This window comes from Anguilla anguilla, chromosome 16 (assembly GCF_013347855.1).
Source record: "Anguilla anguilla isolate fAngAng1 chromosome 16, fAngAng1.pri, whole genome shotgun sequence".
Lineage (NCBI taxonomy): Eukaryota > Metazoa > Chordata > Actinopteri > Anguilliformes > Anguillidae > Anguilla > Anguilla anguilla.
Window position 1 is genome coordinate 9,169,112 of NC_049216.1, and position 23,549 is coordinate 9,192,660.

At 48.7% G+C, this 23,549-nt stretch overlaps 1 protein-coding gene across 3 annotated transcripts in view; it reads right to left on the reverse strand.

Moving 5' to 3' along the window:
* Positions 1 to 23,549, reverse strand: part of ppfibp2b (PPFIA binding protein 2b) — a 62,889-nt gene that overhangs the window by 2,012 nt on the left and 37,328 nt on the right. Inside the window, exons 7-27 of one of the 3 annotated variants that reach the window (XM_035395946.1) lie at positions 22,484 to 22,615; positions 18,301 to 18,516; positions 17,186 to 17,278; positions 14,824 to 14,935; positions 11,839 to 11,900; positions 10,770 to 10,845; positions 10,531 to 10,637; positions 10,152 to 10,216; positions 9,803 to 9,874; positions 9,254 to 9,314; positions 8,543 to 8,584; positions 8,135 to 8,267; positions 6,592 to 6,727; positions 5,765 to 5,899; positions 5,137 to 5,287; positions 4,386 to 4,497; positions 3,868 to 3,956; positions 3,622 to 3,744; positions 3,237 to 3,362; positions 2,220 to 2,408; positions 1,723 to 1,902 (exon numbers count right to left, since the gene is read on the reverse strand). In XM_035395946.1, the coding sequence (XP_035251837.1) occupies positions 1,723 to 1,902; positions 2,220 to 2,408; positions 3,237 to 3,362; positions 3,622 to 3,744; positions 3,868 to 3,956; positions 4,386 to 4,497; positions 5,137 to 5,287; positions 5,765 to 5,899; positions 6,592 to 6,727; positions 8,135 to 8,267; positions 8,543 to 8,584; positions 9,254 to 9,314; positions 9,803 to 9,874; positions 10,152 to 10,216; positions 10,531 to 10,637; positions 10,770 to 10,845; positions 11,839 to 11,900; positions 14,824 to 14,935; positions 17,186 to 17,278; positions 18,301 to 18,516; positions 22,484 to 22,615 (2,412 nt within the window). Of the gene's footprint in view, positions 1 to 658; positions 1,903 to 2,219; positions 2,409 to 3,236; positions 3,363 to 3,621; positions 3,745 to 3,867; positions 3,957 to 4,385; positions 4,498 to 5,136; positions 5,288 to 5,764; positions 5,900 to 6,591; positions 6,728 to 8,134; positions 8,268 to 8,542; positions 8,585 to 9,253; positions 9,315 to 9,802; positions 9,875 to 10,151; positions 10,217 to 10,530; positions 10,638 to 10,769; positions 10,846 to 11,838; positions 11,901 to 13,677; positions 13,711 to 14,823; positions 14,936 to 17,185; positions 17,279 to 18,300; positions 18,517 to 22,483; positions 22,616 to 23,549 lie in introns of those variants that run through there. The other 2 variants (XM_035395944.1, XM_035395945.1) reach the window with 2 other exon arrangements.

Sequence of the window (23,549 nt, forward strand, 5' to 3'; positions counted from 1 at the left end):
AACGCGACCACTGAATAAATTATGTTATTGTATCTAACATGAACAATCACATTGTATCACACATTACAGATTATGTCACACGTTTACAACCTGCATGAAAGTTTCATTCAACTTCGCTCTTGTGTGTTAGTAAAGGTTTATATTAAGGTCAGGATGCTTGATTTCTGTATGATTTTATACTGTCACCACCATAATAATTGTATATGACTTACTTGCAAAGAAAAAAAACAAGCCACAGGTCCATACCTTTAGATGAGCACCAACATGATGCATGATGGGATATTCTTGTTCCATTATGCATTTGTCCATCTTGCATAAAATGGGACATTGCACGGTTAAGGAAAGCTTGACAAAAGCAGGTTATATTGACACTGGTTAATCATGCACTGTCATGTTATGTGCCTTTTCATTGCTGGTCATTTGAAGCGTCTGTTTCGACAGACTTGTCACGTGAAACCTTGGCCGAGACAAATTTGAATATAAACAAAACTATTTGCGAAATTAGTCTATCTTTCAGTTGGTATGGTAATGTGATGTGTGCTTCTGCATGTAAGAACATGAGAATACATGATAACAGACCATTTACCAAGTAAAACAGTCAATGACTGTGATTTTAGTTCTCAGTTAAGAAGAATTGACCATGCACTGTGCGAGAAAAGCTTTGACTTTTATGATATTTATTAATTACTGTAGTCCGGTCTCATTTTGGATAATAATATTTACAATGACATGAGGACAAGATGCTTCACTTATTACAACAGTATATTTATCTATAAAAATATTTAGGTAATTTTATACCAAAATAACAGAATGGAATATTCATAATATATATATTTATTTTCTTCCAAAACATGTGTAGATATAGAATTTCATGATATTTATGCCATTACATTATCAACGAAAGAACAGAAATATTGGATGTATTCATCAATGTGCAAATATTGCACAGGTTTATTACACAACTGTCTGAAGAAAAACAGTCAAAAATAACCATTAGGATTCAAAAATTGAATCCAACAGTCAGCTGGATTTCTTTTCGCTACACAAAGTGTACTCAATATAATCTCAAAATACACAAAAAGAATATGCGATGTTAAGAAACACAGCAAGACTGTTATGCATTAAAGCAGCGTTTCCCAACCTTTTCCCTTCCGCGGCACACTTTCCAAATTTACAGAATCTCATGGCACACCGCTCTCAAAAGCATAAAAAATAAACACCCTGCAGCGCAGGTGTGAACGTGCCAACAGTAGGCCTTAAATGTTCTTTTGGGGTTTTAATTAAGCGATAAATAATTTTAATGACATTTATTTTGGCTTTTGTGAGTGGGATTTGTTCATTTAGGTTTTTTTAATTCATTTGAACATTAATTTTTTTTTTTTAAAGGATTTTTCACACGACACACCTGACCTCGCCTGACGGCACACCAGAGTGCCGCGGCACACCGGTTGGGAAACGCTGCATTAAAGCACTGAGAGATGATGGTACAGTCGGTCCAGGACTGAAATGTTGATTCCGCAGTCTAAAGAGCATGGAACCCAGCGGGAATCTCTTGGTGAATATCCTTTTGTTCTGGTGTCTGCTCATGCCCATGGTTGGGGTGGTGGGGTGTTGGGTGTTAATGCAATGGCACAGGGAGGACGGGGGACAGGCGAGGTGGGGGGGGTTACTGGCTGCAAGCTCATGGGGATGGGCGTGGTCAGATCAGCTGTTTTGCCCCACCTGCTCCAGCCTTTCTGCGTCCCGGTCGAAGATGGGGCTCAGGCCCCTGAACCCCGAGTAGGGCCTGTGGGCCCCGTTCGCGGCCGGCGGGGCCGGGTCCATGGGGCACACGTAGTCCGCGGAGTCGTCCCCCTTCTTCTTCCTCAGGTGCCCGAAGTTGGAGAACCCCAGCTTCTTGGGCTGAAATCGACATCGCGAAAAAGCAATGAGGACGGATCCTCCGCCAAACTGACTCACCCCCCCCACATTCCCATCCCAAACGTGTCACGTTATTTTTTTTTTACGCAAACCAAAAACAGTGATAAGATAAACTTGATGAAATGAAATTTCCCCCCCTTTTTTCTGAAGAAGACTCATTGCTTGCCTTACTAGCCTTACTAACTGTTTCACAAACAAATATATTCAAACTCAAATAGCCGGTTTGCAAATGGCAGCCGCTCTGAGGTCAGGCAAGCGGACGGTGCGAAGTGCTGAGCAGTGATTGGGGCGGCTCCTACCCGGACTTTGGCGGTGGTGGTCAGGGGCGCGTAGCCGGGGGACTCCATGTACTCGCGCTTCTCCTGCTGGGCCTGGGGGCCCACCAGGGTGCTGAAATTGGTGGCCAGGTGGCGTCGCAGGAGGGTCTTCTGCGGGGGGATGTTCAGGAGCATGGCCATGGTGTCCGAGTTAAAGCGCGGCTCCAGAATCTGGCAACCACAACACAGCGCTGTCAGCTACTTGCCTGCTAAAGATAGTTCAGCTGAGCAGACTGTCATATGAAGGCTGTGCTTCACATCCTCCTGAGACCTGCCAGTTCATTTTTTATAGTGTAGGTCTCCCCCCTACAGGGGACATGAGTCTCTGCCTGGTCTCAGTCCTAAGAACCATATATTTACTGTGCTGAAACCTACACTACAAAGGACATTCAATAAAAACTAAATAAATTATAATTTTTGAAAATATTTCACTGCAAAATCCTGTGTTTACAAAACAGTTGTATTATTTCAAAAAAATTTAATATGAGTCCCAGAAGGATATATTACCATTATAATTTCCTGTTGTTGTTGAAGACTGCATAGGCAGTTCCTTCCATTTATAAAAGCAAACATTTTATCACATGAATGGCACATTTCTTTAAGTGTTGTGCTGAGAGAAACATTCTCTTCCAAGAAAACAAACACTTTACTTTAACTTATTTATCTTAATTTAATTTGTACAAGATATTTTTTGTACATAGATTTCATATTGCCCCATTTGCCTATGTCTGGAAGATGTTGAAGAAAGTCATCCTCCATTGGAGGAGAATAAATGCCGTACAATATATACTTCTGTTACAATAAAAAAACCTCCTATATTAACTGTTCAAATGATTTTATGTTATATAATTTTGACAGGGGGGGGGAAAGGGAAATTATTTTTTGATGCTAGGGACGAATCACACATTGTAGTGAGGCTTAATAATGACAGCACACAAGAAGGACAGGACCAAGGTAGGGACCTTGGGGTACGCCGCTCTACGCAGCGGAGGCACTCACAATCAGCCCGCCGTGCACGCCGCTGCCCCTCAGGTTGGGCGCGTACTCGGCCAGGTCCACCGAGCGCAGCCACTCCATCACCCGGTGGTTCGACCACTGCACCACCTCCGAGGGCGACGTCTTGTGCTGTCGACCGAAACGCAGCGGACGTGAGCTCACTGACTGAACCGCAAAACACGTGAAACCTATTTCCCCTCATTGCTCTGCATGACTTCCAGTTGCAGTCCCTCCATTTCTGTAGCTGAATTCGTACTGTTGTTTCCCCGTTCTGTTTAATCCTGTGTACCGCAGTCTGCCAGGATGTATGAGATTAATATAATGAAGAGGCTAAACGAAAGCCGACAGGGACCGGAGGCAGTCGGAGCACCAGGCCCCGCCCTCTCACCTCGTCCCCCGGCCGGCGTTTAAGGCAGTGGGGGTTGAACTTGTTGACGTGGAGGACGTGGATGGCGCACTTGATGCTGAGGTGATGGAGCTGACTGGTGACCTTGAGGAACAAAAGGTCGTTCTGCGGAAAAGACCGAAACCTTTAGTCTTCCGCACGATGACAACAGAAAATGGTAGGAAATTAAATGTTTGGGAAAGACTGAATGAGGCATTCTTCCTTTTACAACAAACGGGACTGCCTTACCACTGTCAGGTACTGAAGCATTCTGCCATCGATCCTCCCTTCGTTGAACTGGTCTTTGTACTGAGGCAAGCCGATGTCATCGAGCCAACCTGTGAGCACAAAGCAGTGTGCAATCACTGTTTCCGCCTCTCCTGTAGTAGTATCAGGCAGCGAAACAGACATGGCCTGCCCTTACAGAAATACGTGGGCTTTTTTGACAATATAACAAAAATATATTTCAAAGTATTTAATAAAATGCTGCGTATTGCACACTCAAGTCATTAATTTATTTAACATTCATTTAGCATAAATTAAAGAGTAAAGAAAGTGAGCAATCTCATTCTTTTCGAATGTTAACTTCTATTCATTTGCCCCTTCTTTTGTGTCTTCTCATTAAAAAAATATTGGCATATAAATCTTGCAATATCTTGATGATATATTTTAGGTCAATAAGAAGAAGGAGATATTTTCAGTATGTTGCGTTTGGGCAAAGGGCAGCCACCATGATGATGATGATGTCAGCTGGATCTCATACGTACGTGTTACCCAGATGTGGTCCAGTTCTGACGAGCTCTCCTTCACTTTGGAGGTGAAAGACCGGAGAGCGAGCTGCAGCTTCTTCCTGTGCAGGGGGTGCTTAATTCCCATTTCCTGTGAACGGGACACATTGCAGTGATGTTTTACAAACATTTGCGACCCACTGCAGCACCTGTATATACAAGTTGCAAAGGCTTGTTTTAGAGGGGAAAGAGCCGTGGTCAGTCACTGGAGATGGGATGGAGAAAAGCACAGTGAAATGTTGCAAGATACATCCCAAAAATGTGTCTAAAAGCTAAAAATTAAAATGGTAGAGTGAATGGCTATTTTGCAGGTGTCTAAAAGTGTGTGTGTGTGTGCGTGTGTGGATAAAATGCTGCCCGTTCCTGAGTGGAGATACATAATCTACAGGTGAAATTAAGGAGACGGCCTTGCTACAAAGTTCCTTTCTGATGTGGATACCAGACCTGGGTCAAACATATATTTGTCTTGGATTCAAATACTTTTCTACGCTTTACTGATCTTGTCTGGTGTGTTGGAACCAGTGAAATACTCTCAAAAAGTCTGGTTATATTGGCAAGCTCAATTACACCAGGCAAGATCAACAGAGCACAGAAAAGTATTTGAATCCAAAACAAATACATATTTGACCCAAGTCTGGTGGATACACATGGAAACGCCAGACAGCCGGTGAGCTGTCAGAGAGAGGTGATTAGGATCACGCGCTTCCCTCTCTCTCCTCTGACCTCTGACCTTTTCTAGGTCCTGGGGCGTAGCGGAGAGGAGGGTCTGTCCGTCGCTGACCCAGTGCCTGGCCAGGTTCACGTACTGGCCCAGGCCGTAGTCCTCCAGCCAGGTGCACACCTGCTCCGAGCTCCACTTGGAGAAAGGGGTGTTCCTGTCCCTGGAGCAGAGAGACGAGCGTTGAGTGGAACGCAGCAGATGAACACTGACCTACCGCTGCCGTGCAAGCGCTCGTATCAAATTCAAATCGTAGCACCACTGAGCGTCTGATCTCTTCATGCCAAGAGCAGGAATCACCAGAGTACCTGCTGCATTAAGGAAAATATCCTGACATCTTTAATACATGGAAAAAAATGAAACAAGGGTTTGTCGCCACAACACAAAATGCGCCTTACTATGCTCATTAAACACAGACTTACTAGGCTCATTAAACCCATAAAGACTTTGGCTATTGGGAGAAGAGCAGTTCACAGCTTTTTTATTTTTTTGGTCCTCTCAGTTTCCCTATACACTGCATTATGTGAAATTGTTTTCCTGCTCTCGGGCTAGCGCTAACTGGCTGTGGGAACTGATGGAGCCTGGGGGTGCAGAGGGGTGGGGGTGGGGGTGGTGGGTTGGGGAGCGGCCGGCTCCGTACCGCGCGGCGCTCGCGCTGTCGCTGGTGCGGGCCAGTCGGGGGCCGGCGGTGGCCCGCAGCCCCCCTCTCCGGAACTCCGTGGGCTCCGAGTCCTCCCTCTCCCCGTGCAGGCCGCCCGATTGGGTCCTCCGAATCCTGGAGTGGGAGGAGCACTGAGTCAGCATCACCTTCTAACTGGTTCCTGCACAATGCAACTCTTACGGCACAAGGGCAAATTTGACCATCACTGCGCCTTGCTAAGGCGTAACAACTTTATCAGTGTGGGAATAAATAATTGAAAATTATTCAAGCAGCCTGAATAGTTTAAAAGAAGCATTAAACGAGACCAGTCTGAGCAGCCGAACTGCCGTTGCACACCATTGCTAAAAAAATCTCCACCAGTCATTGAGCTTATTGAGAAAATGTTGTGTTATATTTTGCTGTATCTTTGTAAGAAGCCAGAGGGTCAAGAGTGTGCCGTTTATGTCTTTTCACTGTGCTTAACAGGAACGCAGGTTCAGAGCCATCAAGTTCACAGGCCAACTTGCACATGTGACTATATTAGTAAATTTCTGCCACCTGCTGTCTAACTTCAGCATTGCATGTCCAACACAAGGCTACAGGTACATAAAGCATCCCACAAGCTTGCATAGCCTAGCACTCTGCCCGCTCAGTGCATTGTTTATTGAATTAAAAACTAAGACAGGATTCATGCAACCTCAAGCTAGGCCTCCACTTGCCTCGGGCCCCACACTCCAGACCCTCGCCAGTGGCACTCGATTACGGTTCCTGAAGATTAATGACCGACATTAAAATGGCCGCTTTGATGTACCGCGGGCTGAACTCACTTTCCCCAGAACTTCTTGATGCCCTTGTGGCTCTTCTTGCTGTCCGGGGAGACGGGAGACTGCTGTCCCGAATCGACGCCGGACGACACGGGCGAGAGGTCCGACGACGTCGCGTCGTCCGGTTTCTCTGCCTTTCCTGCGAACGGAGAGAAACACGCGGATTATAATTTCGACCGATTCTTTTATTTTCAATTACTCTCAGCGCTCAGTCTTTCCCGGGCATCTTAAACCGACGCGGTCATGCAAAAAGAGAACGCGGGGCGGGCCAACCCACCCGCGGCAAAGAGGTCTTGCTTCCAGCGAGATGCTGAGCCACGTGAAAGCAATGCGGGAGGCAAAGGGGACATTTCTGCGTCAGTCTCCTAAAGTCAAATACTTCAGTTCACTTCTAAATAAAATTCCTATTGCAACATTCTGGAATAACCATAAACCATAAAGAACATGAACACTTCTACTATCTACAATTGTGGTTAAAAAAAAAAATTAAGCAAACATGGCAATTGTTCTAAATTAATTTTCATATTCCACACATAAAATGTCACTTAATTATGATAAAATAGGAAATGCTGCAACCCCTTAGTGGATTCAGGTGTTAGTTTTTAATTGTGGGCAGCTGCGTAAAAAGAAAAGTAAGAAAGAAAAGTTCAGGCATGCCAGGCTGTGGCCATGCATATCCACAGTGTCACAGGTCACATGCTCAGTCTCCAGCTGCAGCTGTCCTCGCGCTCAGAAGCACACACGCTGCCAGCCTCAAGCTTAAAAGCGGCCACTCAAGGCGCTAATCCCAATCCGATCTCAGCAGTGGGCGGGGGGGGGAGGGAGGGTCGCCACGGAAACGAACGCCCTCGACAGCCTCCTCCAGCTCTGACCTCTTATTAAAAAATAAATAGAGCGTGCCCATTACTGAGGATCAAAGGCCCAGAGCCGTGGCCCGAGGACAGCGGCGCAAGCGTATAGGTCGTGCTATCGTGCTATCGTGCTAGCCGTGCGCATGCGCTGGGGTTCCGCAGAGTACGGTACCTAAGGCTGGAGCGCTGGCGCTCCTGCACCGATCTTCAGCCATTTCGTGTTCAACAAGCAGACAAGCCACACAAGAAAAGCACAGGGGAGAGACAGCAGCAGGGATTCAGTGAAAGTCAAGGTGAGGAGGAGGAGGAGAAAGGCTTCAGGGACAGTGAATAAATACAAAGTGCACTGCAGCCCATGCAAAACCACAGCAAACGGAAGAAGAAGGGTCGCTATTAGTTAGAAAAGGCAGGTTTTAAATGATAGGTTTTTCTGTTGTGTTTGAAACTTCTTCATCCTCCTATTATACAGTATCTATATGGAACACTGCTGTCCACTTAACAACTTTAAGACGGTAATTTGTCTGTGTAGGCTTGTTCTCTAACTTTTTGATGTGAGGAACATAATCCAAGCTCACATCGCTGCATAAATGACAGCACCTTTAAATCAGGCACGAGCCACAAATAGAAGGTTGAAGTCGAATCCTCATTAGCATTTCCACGTTTGCTGAAATAAGATCTCTTGAAAACGGACATACTCAAGCTGAATTCACCCTCTTCGCTCTCATCTGGGGATTTCGGAACTGGTGGCGAAAAGCTTTCTCCATTTTCACCAGATCGAAACAGCTTCCCGGGCAAAGTTTGGTATTTGTTATGTTCGACATGGCGATTCTGTGGGGGGAGAAACAGGCGTAGTTAACAGCATATATCTGAAGGTAAATGTATGATTTCTTCATTAAAATGTTTATAAAGCATCATTCAAAATGTAATAATGAATAAGTGGACAGTCTTGTTTGTGATAAGAGCAACATGCCTAAAGCAACAAAGATCTTTGTTGCAATTGATATCATTAACGTTGCATTAATTGGGGGGGGGTTACTGTTAAGCCAGTGAAAGGGGAGAGGTTAAAGGTTAAAGGTTAAGGTGACATCACCCAGTGGAAATACCTCTGCTGACACACCAGGTTCTACTGGTTTCCCCACTACATACTATGAGTTGTAAATGGCGGTAAGGAACAGAGTCAGTGCATGTAATAAAGAGGAGAGACACACGGTTAGTACAAAAATGAGTATTTTGAGACATTTACACAAATCTACATAACACAGATGTCAAATTGTTTTTATCATGTGTTAACCAGTAAATCATTTTTGATACATGCAAGACTAGGGCTGGCATTCAATAACAAAATAATGATACGTTTTTGATGAATAATGGTAAAAAAAAAAAATGTCCTTAACTTGGACTAACAATTTAAGTCCTTCACGAACATATCACTAGGAATCACTAAAACTAACGTTTTCAAACTGTCCAAGTTTGCGAAGAAAGAACGTAACACTTGGGTTTAATTCTAAGTTAACGTTAAGGACCACTGTTGATTGAATACATCACAATATATCACTGATTTTCTGTGCAAGCAGAACTTAATGTCTGTCAAATACTATTACATTAAACCATTTATGTTCAGCCAAATGTTAGTTTAGGCATCCTCACAGTCTGTATTTTACTTAAAATATACTCAGTTTGTGAAACGTGTGCGATTCCACCACTGATAAGACTATCAGTGACATTTTTTATTGTTAGTTTAGTGGCACAGCACAGAGAAATTTCACATTTTCCATTCTTGTTTTTTAGCATAAATGAAAGAAAGCAGTGCCAACCTTTTGCAAGGATCCACTCTGTAACTCCTCTAAGCTGTTCGACAGCATCCTCGGTTGTGTCCTAGTGGGTACAAATACACAATTGGAACAAATGTAAAAAAAATATATATATATTTTTTGAAAAGTCACCGGATGGATAATTGAAATGGATGCTACAGCATTTGTATATTATTATTATTATTATTATTATTATTATTCTTCTCCGGTTCAGGCAGACCAGGCCCAGATGTGCCTCTGGCAGTGTGCTGGTCGGGAGTCCTTCCTCTGATGGAGAATCTGATGTGATGTGACAGTCAGTGGCTCAGCAGTAAATCAGACAGGGATTTGTGTGCAAGGCGGAGACATCGGAGTGACAGGGTCGCAGGGTCCGAGGCATTTCCTCATTTCATTTGGGGGTCGCTAATTAAGCCAGGCAAACAATGAGCCGAATAGCCTTCCCGACTGCGCTCTCTCTCTCTCTCTCTCTCTCTTTCTCTTTCACTCACCCACTCTCTTACTCACTCACCCACACACTCACTCACTCACTCACTCAAACACCCACCCACTCACCATTGCCCATTCTGGAATCCGGCGTTGCCGGGGGAGACCGCAAGATCCGGGGACATCTGCACACTGCTGCAGCTGAGGCGTGGATAGAGAGGTGAGGGGGGGGGGGGGGGGTTAGCATCAGATTGCACATACAGGAACACTGCACATGCTTTTGTTCCCAGGAGTTCAATCACAGATCTGCCAATTCTTTTTTTTTGTCTCAATTAATCTCAAGAACCTTATGTTCTACTATTCTGAAGTCTGAAACATTCAATAAAAAACAAATAATATTTTCAAAAACATTTTCACAGCAACATGTTTATAAAAATAAAAAAATTAAAAGCTTCTGGGGACTGTGTGCAGGGCTCACCTGGACAGCTCCTGGGGGACAGAAGAAGGGGACACCAGGAGGGGGGAGGAGCCTCTAGAAGACACCTGCGGGCGAAACGAAAAACGGCAGAGTAAGAACGAGAGGATGCCGAAAGGGTCTGGTCGGGTGGCAGTGTAGTATAATGGGTAAGGAGCTGGTCCTGTAACCTAAAGGTTGCAGGTTCAAATCCTACATTGGACACTGCTGCTGTACCCCTTGAGCAAGGTTACTTAACCTGCATTGCTTCAGTATATATCCAGCTGTATAATTGGATGCAATGTAAAATGCTGTGTAAAAAGTTGCGTGAGTCGCTCTGGATAAGAGCGTCTGCTAAATGAATGTAATGTGTTTGGGGTCATGGAGGCGGGGCCTCTCCTACCTCAGACCTCAGGATCTGCGAGTGGGCCTTGTGAGCGAGCGCCCTCATCTTCAGACTCCCGCTCAGCTCCTCCTCGCTGCTGCCGGAGAGCATCCTGTCGCCGGACCCTGAGGGAGGAAGAGGAGGGGCCGCGTCACACCGCAGCTGCACGCTTCAGCGCAGGCGCGCATCGCCTGCAGCGGCTGCGCATTCAAATGCACAACGCCGCTCACACCGTCTGCGGGGTCAGGCTACTGTACCTTGAGCCAGCGCCATCACATCCTTAATCTTTCTGTACTGGCCCAGGAGGACCGTGAGCTCCTCAATGCGACGGTCCTGTTACAGAAACAGACACAGTCGCGCTTTACTTTCCATATCACTCAGATACGTGTACAGTACAGCAATACAAATACATGCAGCGCTCTCCCTATTGCCAATTAACAATTAACACTTCATAAGTATATGTATACTTCATAAGTATATGTAAATATAAGTAAAAATGCAGTGTTTGATTAACCTGTAGTCTTACAGCAGAGATTCCCTCTTAGTCCATCTGTCATTTGTGTTAAACACCTGGAATCATTTTTATATAAATCTATTTAAAGTCTTTAGCCCTTTTGGAGTCAATTCCTCAGGAATATTCAATCTTAGGAAGAATTCCCCCTTTTAATTTTTCTTCCAACTTCCAATGCGCACCTCACTGGCAAACTTCTGTGTTTGTGTCTTTCAGACGAGACGAGGCGAGAGGGGCAGGGTACGGCACGTTTACGTGCGCCTCACGTTTCAGAATTCAATTTATTTCGGAAAAGACCGGAATCTTCGTCTCTGCGCGGCTGCCTGCTCGGATCTTGCCAGGTTTCCATTAGCGGTAATTCCATTGGTTTGGCGCAGCTGCGAGCTCCGAATGCGATGGCTGGAAACTTCTGGAACTTCACAGCAGTACTTTTTTCGTGTGCACATTAATCATCTTGCGTCAGGGATTGTAAAACACAAACACTGCGTGTGGCGCGTGTGCGTGGAGTTTTAATTTCTGAAGGTTGTGTGCGATTTGTCAATGAAAGCTCTGGCTTGGATTCAATCAACATTTGTCCCTAATTAGGATTTTAAAAAAAGCGCTGCTTTTATTCTCCACAAGCACAGCGTGGCAAGTTAATGTAGATAACTGCCAAAATATGCTTGCGGAGAAAAACGAACGCTTATATTTATTACGCGTAATTGAAGAAATACCGTACTGCTACTGCACAACAGATGCAGCATTTGAATACCAGTGCATCCACTCTTCCTGCAGTAAAGACGCGGCTCCGTCAAACATACAGGCTTTCCGCTTACCTTCTCATCATTCGCCACTAATAGTGTCTCCATTCCCATTTTGAGCCTCTGCAGCTCCTGATCTGAAAAGAAACAAGTCTGTTAGCAGCCAGTATTTTACTGGTTCTCCATTTATAACAGTCTAATTGCTCCTCACAGGTGTATTTATGAAGTCGCGAGTGGAGCCGGACTGATCGAAATTGCGTGCATTGGAAACTCGTCAGTTTCATGCATTTACCGGTCTCCGTCATTTTAAAGAGTTTAAAGTTCCAGTCCTCTGATGTAAAGAGGACGGCAGTGCGCAGGCAGGCAGTTCCGTATTCGCAGACAGGGGGAAAATCTGAGACATCATGCACCATGATGTCACGCTGGAGCGCTGGACGGCCGCGTGGAGAGCCAGTGTGAGCGTTTATTTCTTTTTTTTGGTTCGTTTCAGTCAGGCCTGGCTACAGACCTGAACGCCCTGTGCAGTCGTTTAGGGCCACAACCATCCCTGGGCCACACAAAACACAAAAAGATAACTTGAAAACACAAGTTTTCTGTCTGAAGTTTTCTTCTTATTTTTTCTCTCAAGGAGAAAATATTTGCTTGTTTCAACTTTTTGCATGAAAAGTGAAACGGTCTTACTCCATTGGCAAATCTTGAAATGATTAAAACTGTCTTTACAAAAAAAAATACTTTTGTCTTCAGCAGAAAAGTAATGGAAATAAGATTTAAGACTAGATATAAGACTAAAATACTTGAACCCTAGGGCTGGCTCTGGTTTCAGTGCACGACTGAGGAAATTCCCAGTCCCAGTCCAAAATTTTGGTTTGGATTCAATTACCCTTTTTACTTAACATCTGACGATAAAGCAAGTCTTTTGCTTAAAAATTCACAAACACAATTTGGCAGTTCAGTACAAATTTTCATTAAAAAAAGTGTAATAGTGCAAATGCTGATTGAATCCCAGCCTGTGACTCTCCAGGACTGGAGATGTGCACCCGACAGTAGGAGCTCTTCATTCGATGTACATTAAAATGACAGAGTTTAATAGCGCAGGCTATTAAAGCTCATCTTACTCCAGCCCCCTCCCGTATTGGTGTGTCCGTTCTGTTTGTTTGTGCTCGCCGCATGTCGGCAATCTCCTCTGTCATTTTGTCAGGGTGCAGGCAAGCACTCGCTATCCTCCGAAACACAGGAGGGCAGGCCGATGTTTGCTCTCATGCTCCAGTACGCCGGTTAGGCTCGCACGGTCACAGAGTCAAAGGAGGACCTTTACGTGCAGCTTGTGCAGGCTGCACGTTGTGCACGAGGAGAAACGGGACTGAGCCCCCCTCCCAAACTACCACGCCGCCCTGGGCGCGGTACAGATTCGAGGCCGAGCCGTGCTCTGAAACAGCGCCTTGGCAGGATGAGCCACCCAGCAGCCCCCCGGCTTTTAAGACGACCGATATCAGCGAACGACGTCAGTTATTGGCAACCAAACAACGAGCCCACGGACGAGCAGGAGTTCAGCAGCACGGCGGCTGCGCTCCTTCATAGCTAGCGCCTCGGCTCGGATTGCGGCGGACGAATCCGAACTGAAAGAGAGGCCGCGGGAGGAGGAGAGACGCGCAGCTCCGCGCTCCAGCTCCTCTCCTCGGCGGTTTGGTCAGACGGTCCGTCTCACTTCCCCCTGAGCGACGCCCAAGCAGCTGCAAGCGGGAGGGTGGGGGGGTGGGGGGGGGGGGGTAGGGGGGGGGGGGGTGTGAACGTGGCAGGCAGGACAGCATGCAGGGTAGCGGATGAGCTCGTGACGAGGGGGCGGGGAGCGGGGAGCGGGGAGCGGGAGGGGGGGAGGTGCTGAAGCGCTGTGTAAAGACGATTCCGAGAGCTTACGTTTCTCTTTCAGCCTCCTCCTATGCGCCTCCTCTACGGTGGGGGAGGGGGGGCATGGGGGAACAAGAGGCAACCAGAGGAGGCAGAAAGGGTCTCTGTTAGACACGGTTCCCAGCACACCACACAGAAACACACGCAGACCCACAGGCTGACCGCTCAGTCTTATTTCAGTGACGCCCCACCGCACGGCCGCAATGGGGATGGATACCCCAGTCCTGTGAGCCTAGCACGTCCACAGGTCTCTCAGCTCAGATCCACTGGCATCGAATTCATAATCTTAACTGTGGAGAAAATCCCCAATGCGTTAATTTAGCAATGTAAAGGCCGTGGCTAATGAGCACGCGTTTGTGTTCATTTTCGGGATGTGCCTCTGCGGGCGTCACGTTCCACCCTCTGTCCACGGGACACGCGAGGTCACGTGATCGCGTGGGCAGACGGAACGGAGGTGAAATGAGACTGAGGCGTGAGTCCCGGCGAATACGCGAGGCTATAACCGCACAAGCAGGAGATTATGCCTTTGCGATTCCTTCAGGACAAAACCCCAAGGAAGAGATAAGGTTGTGAGTGAGCGAAGGGTTAATGTTTAACAAGCGATATCACTGTCGACGATTTAAGAGTTAAGGTGATGAGTGATTTAAAGGGGCAGTTCACCCAAAAGTGAAATTCAGGTATTTTTCCACTCAACCCAGAGTGCTATCTCTCCATTCACTGAGATTTGATGAGTTTTCTAGATATCCACTGCAGCTCCACCCTGATACAACAGGCCTCAACAGGACCCTAGCTTTCGTGGCCTCAAAGTGCCAGAAATGTACATTTACCTTTATATTCTGAGGTGCAGTGTCAACATTGTTAAAAAAAAATGTTGAAACAGTGTTTTTAAAGAACGTTGACGCGGACCTGTTGAGATCCGTTGTATCAGGGTGAGCTGCAGACGACAGACAGAACTCTGGGTAACTCTGGAAACAAACCTTCATTTCATTTTTGGGTGAACTGTCCCTTTAAGAGTTAACATTGAATGATTTTGAGAGTTAAGACTGTGAATGTTTTAAGAGTTAAAGTAAAGATTTATTAAAGACTAAAGAGTGCGAGTGATTCACTATTATGACCAATTCATCTTGACCGCTCTGTCATACACTTTGGCCTTACCTCTCTCTGCAATTTCATTGGACGCAGGTCCTCTGGATAAGAGTTGGCTGTGTAGACTCTCAATTTCTGCATCTTTCACTGACAGAAGTTGCTGAAGTTCAGAAATCTCAGACTGTAGAATAGAATAAGCAGAATTAGATGTTATTTTAGATACTGCATTAACATAACGGTTGTACAAATAGATCAGTATGGCTCTAAAACTCTTGGGTTTCAAGTCTATGAAAAAAATGTATGTACTAGTCATTTCATTAAATATTTTTATCATAACAGTTCCAACAAGAAGTGTTTTTTCATCATCATATAATTTTATCTAAAAATATGAAAGACAAGAATGTGACTATTGCCAAAATGTCTCCTGGGATCCCTGAACACGAGGGCAAACTGAGAGCATGCTGAACACAACACCAACACATACAGTAATCTCTTTTAGGCGGTGTTTACTCAACAGTAATTCAACAGTAATCGAAGCTCAACAGTAGGCTGGGTATGACGCAGACACAGACACGGAAGTAACAGTGAAGCTCAGTGACGTAAAGGTATCCGTGACATCCATGTAAAATTTCACTCCAACACCATGCCAGACGACAGCAATCGATACTAAACACCGTACGTAGCGTTAGACAGGGGGGGTAGACCTGACGGGAAATCAATGGCTGCACACGTGATGTGAGGCAGGACAGGGACAAAAGTGGGCTTACGCTACAAATTCCCCCACACAGAACGGAGGGTAAATACAATGGAGAAAACGTGCATCACCAGGAATCTCACTCAGCCAATGAGGCCGGACCGTTCGTCCGTGTTTAAATGACACGGCCCCAGCTGCACCTCTCTCTGGCTCTCTCTGGCGTGGACTTTTCTCTCCGTGACGCGCGCGGGAAACGCTCACTGACCGCGGAGAGGGAAGCGGTCACGCGGCGACCGCTGATCTCGAGCGAAAGCGACCGCTCTCGACCGCCGCTGCACGCAGTACTCGCCTCGTACTCAGCGCCGGAGGAACGCCTCAAACCGACACGCGGGGCCGTCCACCATTTCCAAAGCTCGCCCGCGCGTCGGAAATGCCTTCCCTCCTCTTTAAAAGAGGAAGGGCTCGCACGAGAACAACAGGCGGCCATCCCGGCACGCGCGTTGCCTTCATTAGTCCTCGGAAGCCGGAAGCACCGGCGGCTGCAGCGAGCTGTCTCGACCAATCAGCATCAAGCGCGTACCGCAGCCCGCACATCCTTTAAACCTTTTTCTTCTTCAACTCCGGTTTTCATATTCTTAGGAATTGGAACAGCAATACATTGCTGTTAAAGTAACACAGAACATTGTTTTATATATTACAGGTATGTTAAATCTATGTTAAAAGAATGAAGTACCATGAAATCAGTATATCACTCTGTGCTATGCAATTTCGTTACCCTCCTAAGACCGCTAAGAAAAATAGTTTTAAGTGTTCTAGTTATTTGACGTAATACAAGTGCCTTGCAAACAAAAGCATGTTGTAGTGAAAATATTTTCAAAAATATTATTTATTTCTTTTTTTTATTGAATGTCCCTTGTCACATTGGCTTCAGTTCTCCAGATTAAGACCAGAGACTCATGTCCCCTACAGGGGACGGAAAATGAATCTGCAGCATGTGTGTACACAGTGCAGCGCGTCACATGATTCCTTTGCAGTACTGAATGAAGGCACCTGCAGCTGTGAGATGCGGAATGCTAGCATGAACGTGCTAAATGCTGAGGGCATTGGATACGCCTGCGTGCCATTGGATGAATGAGATTCCACAACAGCAGGACCAAAATGGTGAGGAAGGGGTGGGGGAATGAGAGGGGGGCAACTGCACGTCATTGGGGGTGAATTTGGGGAGGGGGGGGTGTGGAGGAGAAGGGTGGGGCACCTGTGCCGTCCTGCACCGCTCCTCCCAGTGCAGCTTCTCTACCTGCGTGTGCTCGACTGTGAGCTTCAGGCTAGAGAGCTTGGTCATGAGGGACCGGTAACAGACGTGGAGAGAGTAAGAGATAGAGAGCTGGAGGGAGAGAGAGAAAGCCAGAGTGACGGAGCGTGAGCTGAAAGAGAGGAACACGGGTCACCTCCCGACCTCCGCCGTCGCCGTCGAGAAAACACGACAGAACGGGCGGGGGCGCGGGCTTCCTGAAGAGGGAGCAAATTAAGGGGCGTATCCGCATTTTTAAAAAAACGAACATTTCAAAATTTTCAAAGAGGAAATTCATATTGTGTGTGTTTGTGAGACGAACGATTAAACCAAGCCAACAGAAAAAAAGAAGTATTAAGCAATTAGTATTTTGGGAAAGTGCAAATAGGAGGACACAGTGAAGAGTCTATTCCTGATATATACGTGGATATAGCTGTTATTCGTACCTTTGTGGCCTTCAGTTTCCTCTCATACTGGGACTTCTCCCCCTCCAGCTCGTCCACTTTGGTCTTCAGCACTCTCAGCTCCTGCAGCAGACCCTGCGAGCAGGAGAGACAGCCAGGGAAAGCGTTCAGACATTTTAACAGAAAAGACAAGATTAAAAACTAAAAAACAGAGTTCAGCCGTGTTCCGCCTCGTTCAAACTATCCAAAGACACCGCAGTCTGACAAGGTACACCTCCGTTCTCTTTCCTGTACAAGGACCGTTAACAAATAATTTTTTAAAGATATTTTTATAAACTGATTTTTATTTTTTTTATTTTAATATATATTTTTATATATTACATATACAATATGATATTCTTTTTTAAATGACAGAAAGAAGTCAGTCGGTAGAGGCTTCAGTGTAAAGGATATGGCAAAGGGTATCTGAACATTTTAAGAGGTGCAGGTGGTGCAATGGGAGTTTAGAATGATTTCACACATCGCATTCGTTGTGAGAGCTACCACACAGCAGACATTTAAAAACCCGTCCCCCTAATTGTGCAAAGTTAAAGACGTGGAAAATCCGAGCGTCCAATGAGACGCCAGCCCGCACGCTTCCAGGCTCGCTTGTGTGAGGCGAGGCCCACGCCCCGGGCGGGGTCGGCCTCAGGGCACAAGGTTCCCCCCGGCGACGGCCAGACCCGGAGCGGGGGCGAGCTCACGGTTCGGCCGCTCTGAGCTCCGCCGGGCGCTAGCCGAGTCGCTTAAGCCACCGAGGATGAAAAAGGCGTGAGCCTTGACGAGAGAAATCAGCCTGGGGTGTGTTAGGGCAGCCACCCGCATGCAGACACGGCACACTGCTGAGGCGGACACCGCACACCGCTCAGGTGAGTTAAAGACGATGCCCAAAAACGCTGAAAAAAAAAACCCACACCACTCCCACGGCCTTCTATTCTCCGCGCCCAGGTGTGAAGCCACAGCAAAGAGGTGCGCTGCAGGCAGGCGGTTAGTGGCGTGGCAGAGAGCGGGAGATCACATCTCCGGTGGGGGGTGGGGGGTGGGGGGTGGGGGGGGGGCAGGTTGCTAGGTGAGAGGAGAGCGCGTGTCTGGTCATGCTCAGCGCGAGGGAGGCCTACGTTCTCTCCTCTACAGCGGCAGGGGTCCCCGGCCTCCGAGCTGCGGGGCCCTGCGTCCGGGCCCTCCGGGGCCTCCTCAAGGGCCTCCCCAGGGGCCTCCGCAGGGCCCCCGCCGGCCTGGGTCTCCAGGGCCCGTTTCTCCTGGATTCTGGTATTGATCTCCTGCTGAAACTTACACATCTGCTCTTGGAGCTCGCTAATCAGATTCACTACGCACTGGAAGGGGGGAGGGGGGGGGGGGGGGCGTGGGGTCAGGGGAGAGACAGACGCGTAAGAAATAAACAACGACGAAAGCAGGTAAACAGAAACAAAAAATTTCTGGTAAACGTCAGAAACATACAGTTTGCATAAATGCTCTTACACATGTAAAACTGCATTCCTCAGGAATATGTCGGACTCCAGGTTTTCCTTGATGCAAGTGAGTATTCTATGTGAGCCCTGAGAGGAAGCAGACTGCTGGTGGACTCACTGCACTAGCCTGCTTCTAACAAAACCTGGAACGGCTCAAACTCCTATGGATTGGGAGTGCTATTTCAATCCCGGGGATTATTCACTTTTAGGTGAACGCAATTTTTAAAAATTTCCAAACCCTGCAGAAATGCTGCTTATCCTGACTGACGTGGGACAAATTGGTCTGGATTCGATCAACATTTTTTCTTAACTTTGACGCACAATTAAATGCACACCTGCATTCCCCCCCCCCTCCTATAAAAACAGTTTGGCGAGTTCAGCAATCAGGAAAACGAACTGGCCAAACTGAGTATGTGAAGAAAAAGTGCAATGCTTGCATTTGCCTGCAAGTCAAAGACGAGGACAGTAGTTACCTGAATACCAGCCGTCGCCCTGAAACAGACACTGGGGGCCGGAGTGAATAAGTGGCTTACACACTTAGTGAGTTTGAGAAGCGCCAGCGTGAGCATGTTTGGCTGGTTGCCATAGGAACGCTTTGTCTCCCGGCGGTCAACATTCAGGCCTCGAACCCGCCGTCGCTATCAGGGACGACAGCGAGTCAATAAGACTAGACCCTCATGCTCGTGACCAATTAAGAGGCTTTTAATATTAATCTCAAAGTAAAACTGGGATAAAAAAAGAAGACCTGTAATTAATTTATGCGACTCAGGTACTCCGTAAACAACGCGCGGCATTCCTCGAAAACGATCGCCAGCACTTTCGGTGGAAATTAAGACGCTCTTTCGACAGAAGACTCGCACTGACAGAAACGCGTGGCCCGCGGGCATTGGAACGTTCTGGCATTCTTCGCCAGCGCCGCGGCAGGCCGGCGTGTTAGCGCCCGTACCCCGCGTCCGGTGCGTTTTCCTCAGCGAAAGTGGAATGCCGGGAGTGGATTCCATTGGATGCCATTCCTAACAGCCGAGCGGGTCCCCTCAGCTGTCCCGGACGGGGAGGGCGTTTGTTGACCTAACAAATGCAGGGCGGGTTCGGTTACCACAGCACCGTGAACCTATGCGCCCCCCCCCCCCCCCGCCCACCCCCGACAGTCAGGATTTATGAGGGGGGGTGGGAGAGGGGGGGAGGGGGCAGGGGTGAGGGGGGTTGAGTATTACCCTTTTGCCTGCGTACTGTACGTTACATAGGAAACTAATAGGCCTTCATCCTGCAGTCATCTACTTTCTTAGTCCCTCTACTTCATCATGAATGGTACTGACACACATGTAGGTTTAGGGGGGGGAGACAGGGAGACACCCCCAATATTTACATATGAACTAACTGCTGGAATAACTAGCGCGCTTGTGAGACTTGGCGTTTGGCTACGCGAGCCTAGGTGTCCCAGCAGTGCGTCTCCCCCGAAGTTGACACGCCTGTGGGTACTCCCCCGTGTCTGTGGGTACTGCGCCGCTCCCACCGCGACCGTGGGGCCTCCGCGCGCGCGAGAATCCTCATTCTCTGTTTCGGTTCCTACTCGAAAGGCGTTATGCGTCACGCCGCGAACCCCCTCCTCCCCCTCGCTTGACAGGCGCGTGTCCTCGCGCGGCTGCCATCTCTCATCAGCGCGTCCGCCCGCCGCTCGCCGCTCGTCAATTTCGCCCGCGCCGCGCTCGCGTCTCCGGCAAATTTCCGGCTTCGCTTATCAGCGCCCGTCTCCCGTCCGTGCGGGGGGAGGGGGGAGGGGTTGGGGAGGGGGTGGGGAGGGGGGGTGGGGAGAGTGATTGTTATATCGGTTTCCGTGTGCCCTCGACATTAAATCACCCCGGTCCCGGGGCTGCAGGGTCACACGGGGACGAGCCTGTTAAACAGAGCCCGGCAGGCGACCGGTTTCGCCGCTCTTTTCGGGGATCTGTCACCCCGGGTCCGCTCAGAGAGGGGGACTTCAATAAAGCCGCTGACACACAGCGGTTCTTAACTTGTAGGTTTAGGGGGGGAGACAGGGAGACACCCCCAATATTTACATATGAAAGAACTGCTGGAATAACTAGTGCGCTTGTTAGACTTGGCGTTTGACTACACGAGACTAGGTGTTCCAGCATTGCGGACTCTTCTGCAGGCGGGGGCAGGGGGGGGCACTGAGGTCAGATGAATGTTTGTTTGTTGACTGTTAGTCAGACAGAAACACGGCGATCGTTTTGTCTGGCCCGGCACCCGACCCCGGCGCGATGACAAAACATGCAATTACGCGGAATCCTGGACTAAGTCCTGACGCAGGAGAAAAACCCGGCGCTACCCTCGGCAACCTCAAATCTCAATTAGCTCACCTCCGCGCGCAGGTGCGAGCGCCGCGCGGGATGGAGGCTAACCGCGCAGCTGCTGCTGACTCGGCTCTGAGAGAGCCGTGGAGTTATTACGTTTCATCAGCTCCCGCGCGCTCACGAAGAAGGTGGGTCACAAGTGTTAAAACAATAAGATTACTGAAAAATAATCATTGATCCCACATTTGTTGCACACAGTTACGGGTGAAAAGTAACTTGGTAATTAAGAGAAGCGAATCTGCCAAGGCAATAATCATAACTGATCTGGTCCATTTAAGCAAGTTTTATTTCACATAGAAATCCTAACTGGCTATTGGAGGAAATACAGTGTATGTTGTGAAGTTATGGTCAGTTATGGGGCTTTAGGTCTCTATAATACACTCTAAGCCTTATGGGAAGGCTGAAAAGCAACATAAACAACAGACATGTGGGTGGTCATTCTCACAGCGATTGAACAGAGGACAGGTGCCACTGTGTAAATAAGTTTTATATGACAGCAGGAGACTGGGGGGGGGGGGGGGCATTGCTGGCCGACCCACCTACAGCTGTACAACCACAGAAAGGCTGCGTAGTGGGTTAAGAAAAACAAGTCTGAGACACAGTATGTGTGGTCCCAGTGATAATTAAACATGTAAATACATAAGTGTTCCTGACACCAAATACTCAGCAGGCTGTATGGAAATTAGTTGCAGAGTTGTATGACGTAAATTTTCCTTGCTACACCCAGCAACCAAGTGATGATGACACACACCTCGTTAACACACTTATAAAGGTCTACATTTCGACACACGACCCAGGGGAAGTTAATTTTGGCTCTCAGCATTAAGCTCTTCTGATATCAACAACGCGAATTGTGAGCACGTGCAAAAAAATATTCCCCTGGCGTGGGCACGAACAACCCCACCCGTGTGGGGGTATCCACTCGCTCCCGTTCCGTGGAAAACAGGTGGAGCGTTGACGGAAGAAGAAGTCACGAAGCACTTCCTGTTCGCGGCGCGAAAACTACCCCAGGTGCTCCCGGCGCCTTTCGCGGCACGGGGCAGACGTTATTTTGGCGCGGGGCGCTTGTCCCTTCCTGCGCCGGTTTTATCTTACATGAGGGAGCGCATCAAAGCCAAGCGCCTAACAGGAACTGGGGCCGGGGCAACGGTCCAGCGCACGCTAGAACTTCACCCGCTCAGCCCTCAGTAAACAAAATGCTCCCTGCTATCTCCACAGACAGGCTCCCTGCTATCTCCACAGACAGGCTCCCTGCTACCTCCACAGACAGGCTCCCTGCTACCTCCACAGACAGGCTCCCCGCTATCTCCACAGACAGGCTCCCTGCTATCTCCACAGACAGGCTCCCTGCTATCTCCACTGCCCATCAGGGAAGGGCTGAGCTGTGGGGGAAATGAAGCTCTCTGGGGCCCCCCCCCCCGGGTGTTCAGCATTGCCTCCCCCCACCTCGAACCCCCTCCAGGCACCCGCCCCCATACCTCTGCTTTGTGCTGCCGGCTCTCTCCCTCGTTCTGCTCCTCCTCCATGCCCACCAGCTTCAGCTTCAGGTACGACACCTCGTCCATCAGGTCCAGCTTCTGGGTCTCCAGCGACGTCCGGCTCAGGAGCTCCTGCGGACCGGCACACACACACACACACACACGCACACACACGCACACACACAAAAGGCTCAGAGTGGATCAGCGTTAGACCCGCTCCACCCCGGGCGCACAGTCCCCCCCCCCCCCCCCCCCCCCCCCCTCAAAACAGCGCCGGAGGCCGGACTGAACGCGGCTAAATATACACGGGGGCTGGGTCTATTTCTGTCGCCCCCCAGGTCAGTGGCGCGTGAGCGACAGGCCCGGGCTGTGGGGGCGAGAGCCGGACTCCTCCCAGCCCCGCCAAACAAGCAGGAAATGTGTGTCAGGGGCGGAGCGGGAGGCTTCGCTTTCACGTGAGGGCTTGTTTTCGGCGGACCGCCCCCCCCCTGCCGCCGCCTCCCCCTCCCCGCAAGCGCCGGTCGCCGCTCAGAGAGGCCGAGGTCGTCCTTAAACGTCACGTTTTCGCACGCGGAAGGACGAATCACGACAGACCTCGCGCGCGGAGGACGAATCACGGCAGACCTGGCGCGCGGAGGACGAATCACGACAGACCTGGAACGCGGAGGACGAATCACGACAGACCTCGCGTGCGGAGGACGAATCACGACAGACCTCGGAGCGGAGCTGTATCGCAGCGGCGAGCCGCGTGTTTACCGAGCGCTGAAGCGCGAGCTAACCCTTCGGCGCGGTCAGAGCTTAAAACTCACCGTCCTGGCACAGCCTGTCGCCGCAAATAAACAAAAGGAGAAAGTTGGAGCGGAGCAAACGGCGCAGCCACGTAAACTTGTGTGTAAAAGCCTCTCCCTGAAGAGTCGCGTTTACAGCACAGCTAGAGTTTCCCCCTTACCTCTGCTTCCACTCTGTGAGGTGCAGGCTGCAGTCCTTTCCCTCACACAGCCCCTGCAGGTCCGGCCCCCCCCCCACACACCGTCAGATCCAATACTCTGAGGACGGGAGCTGGAGG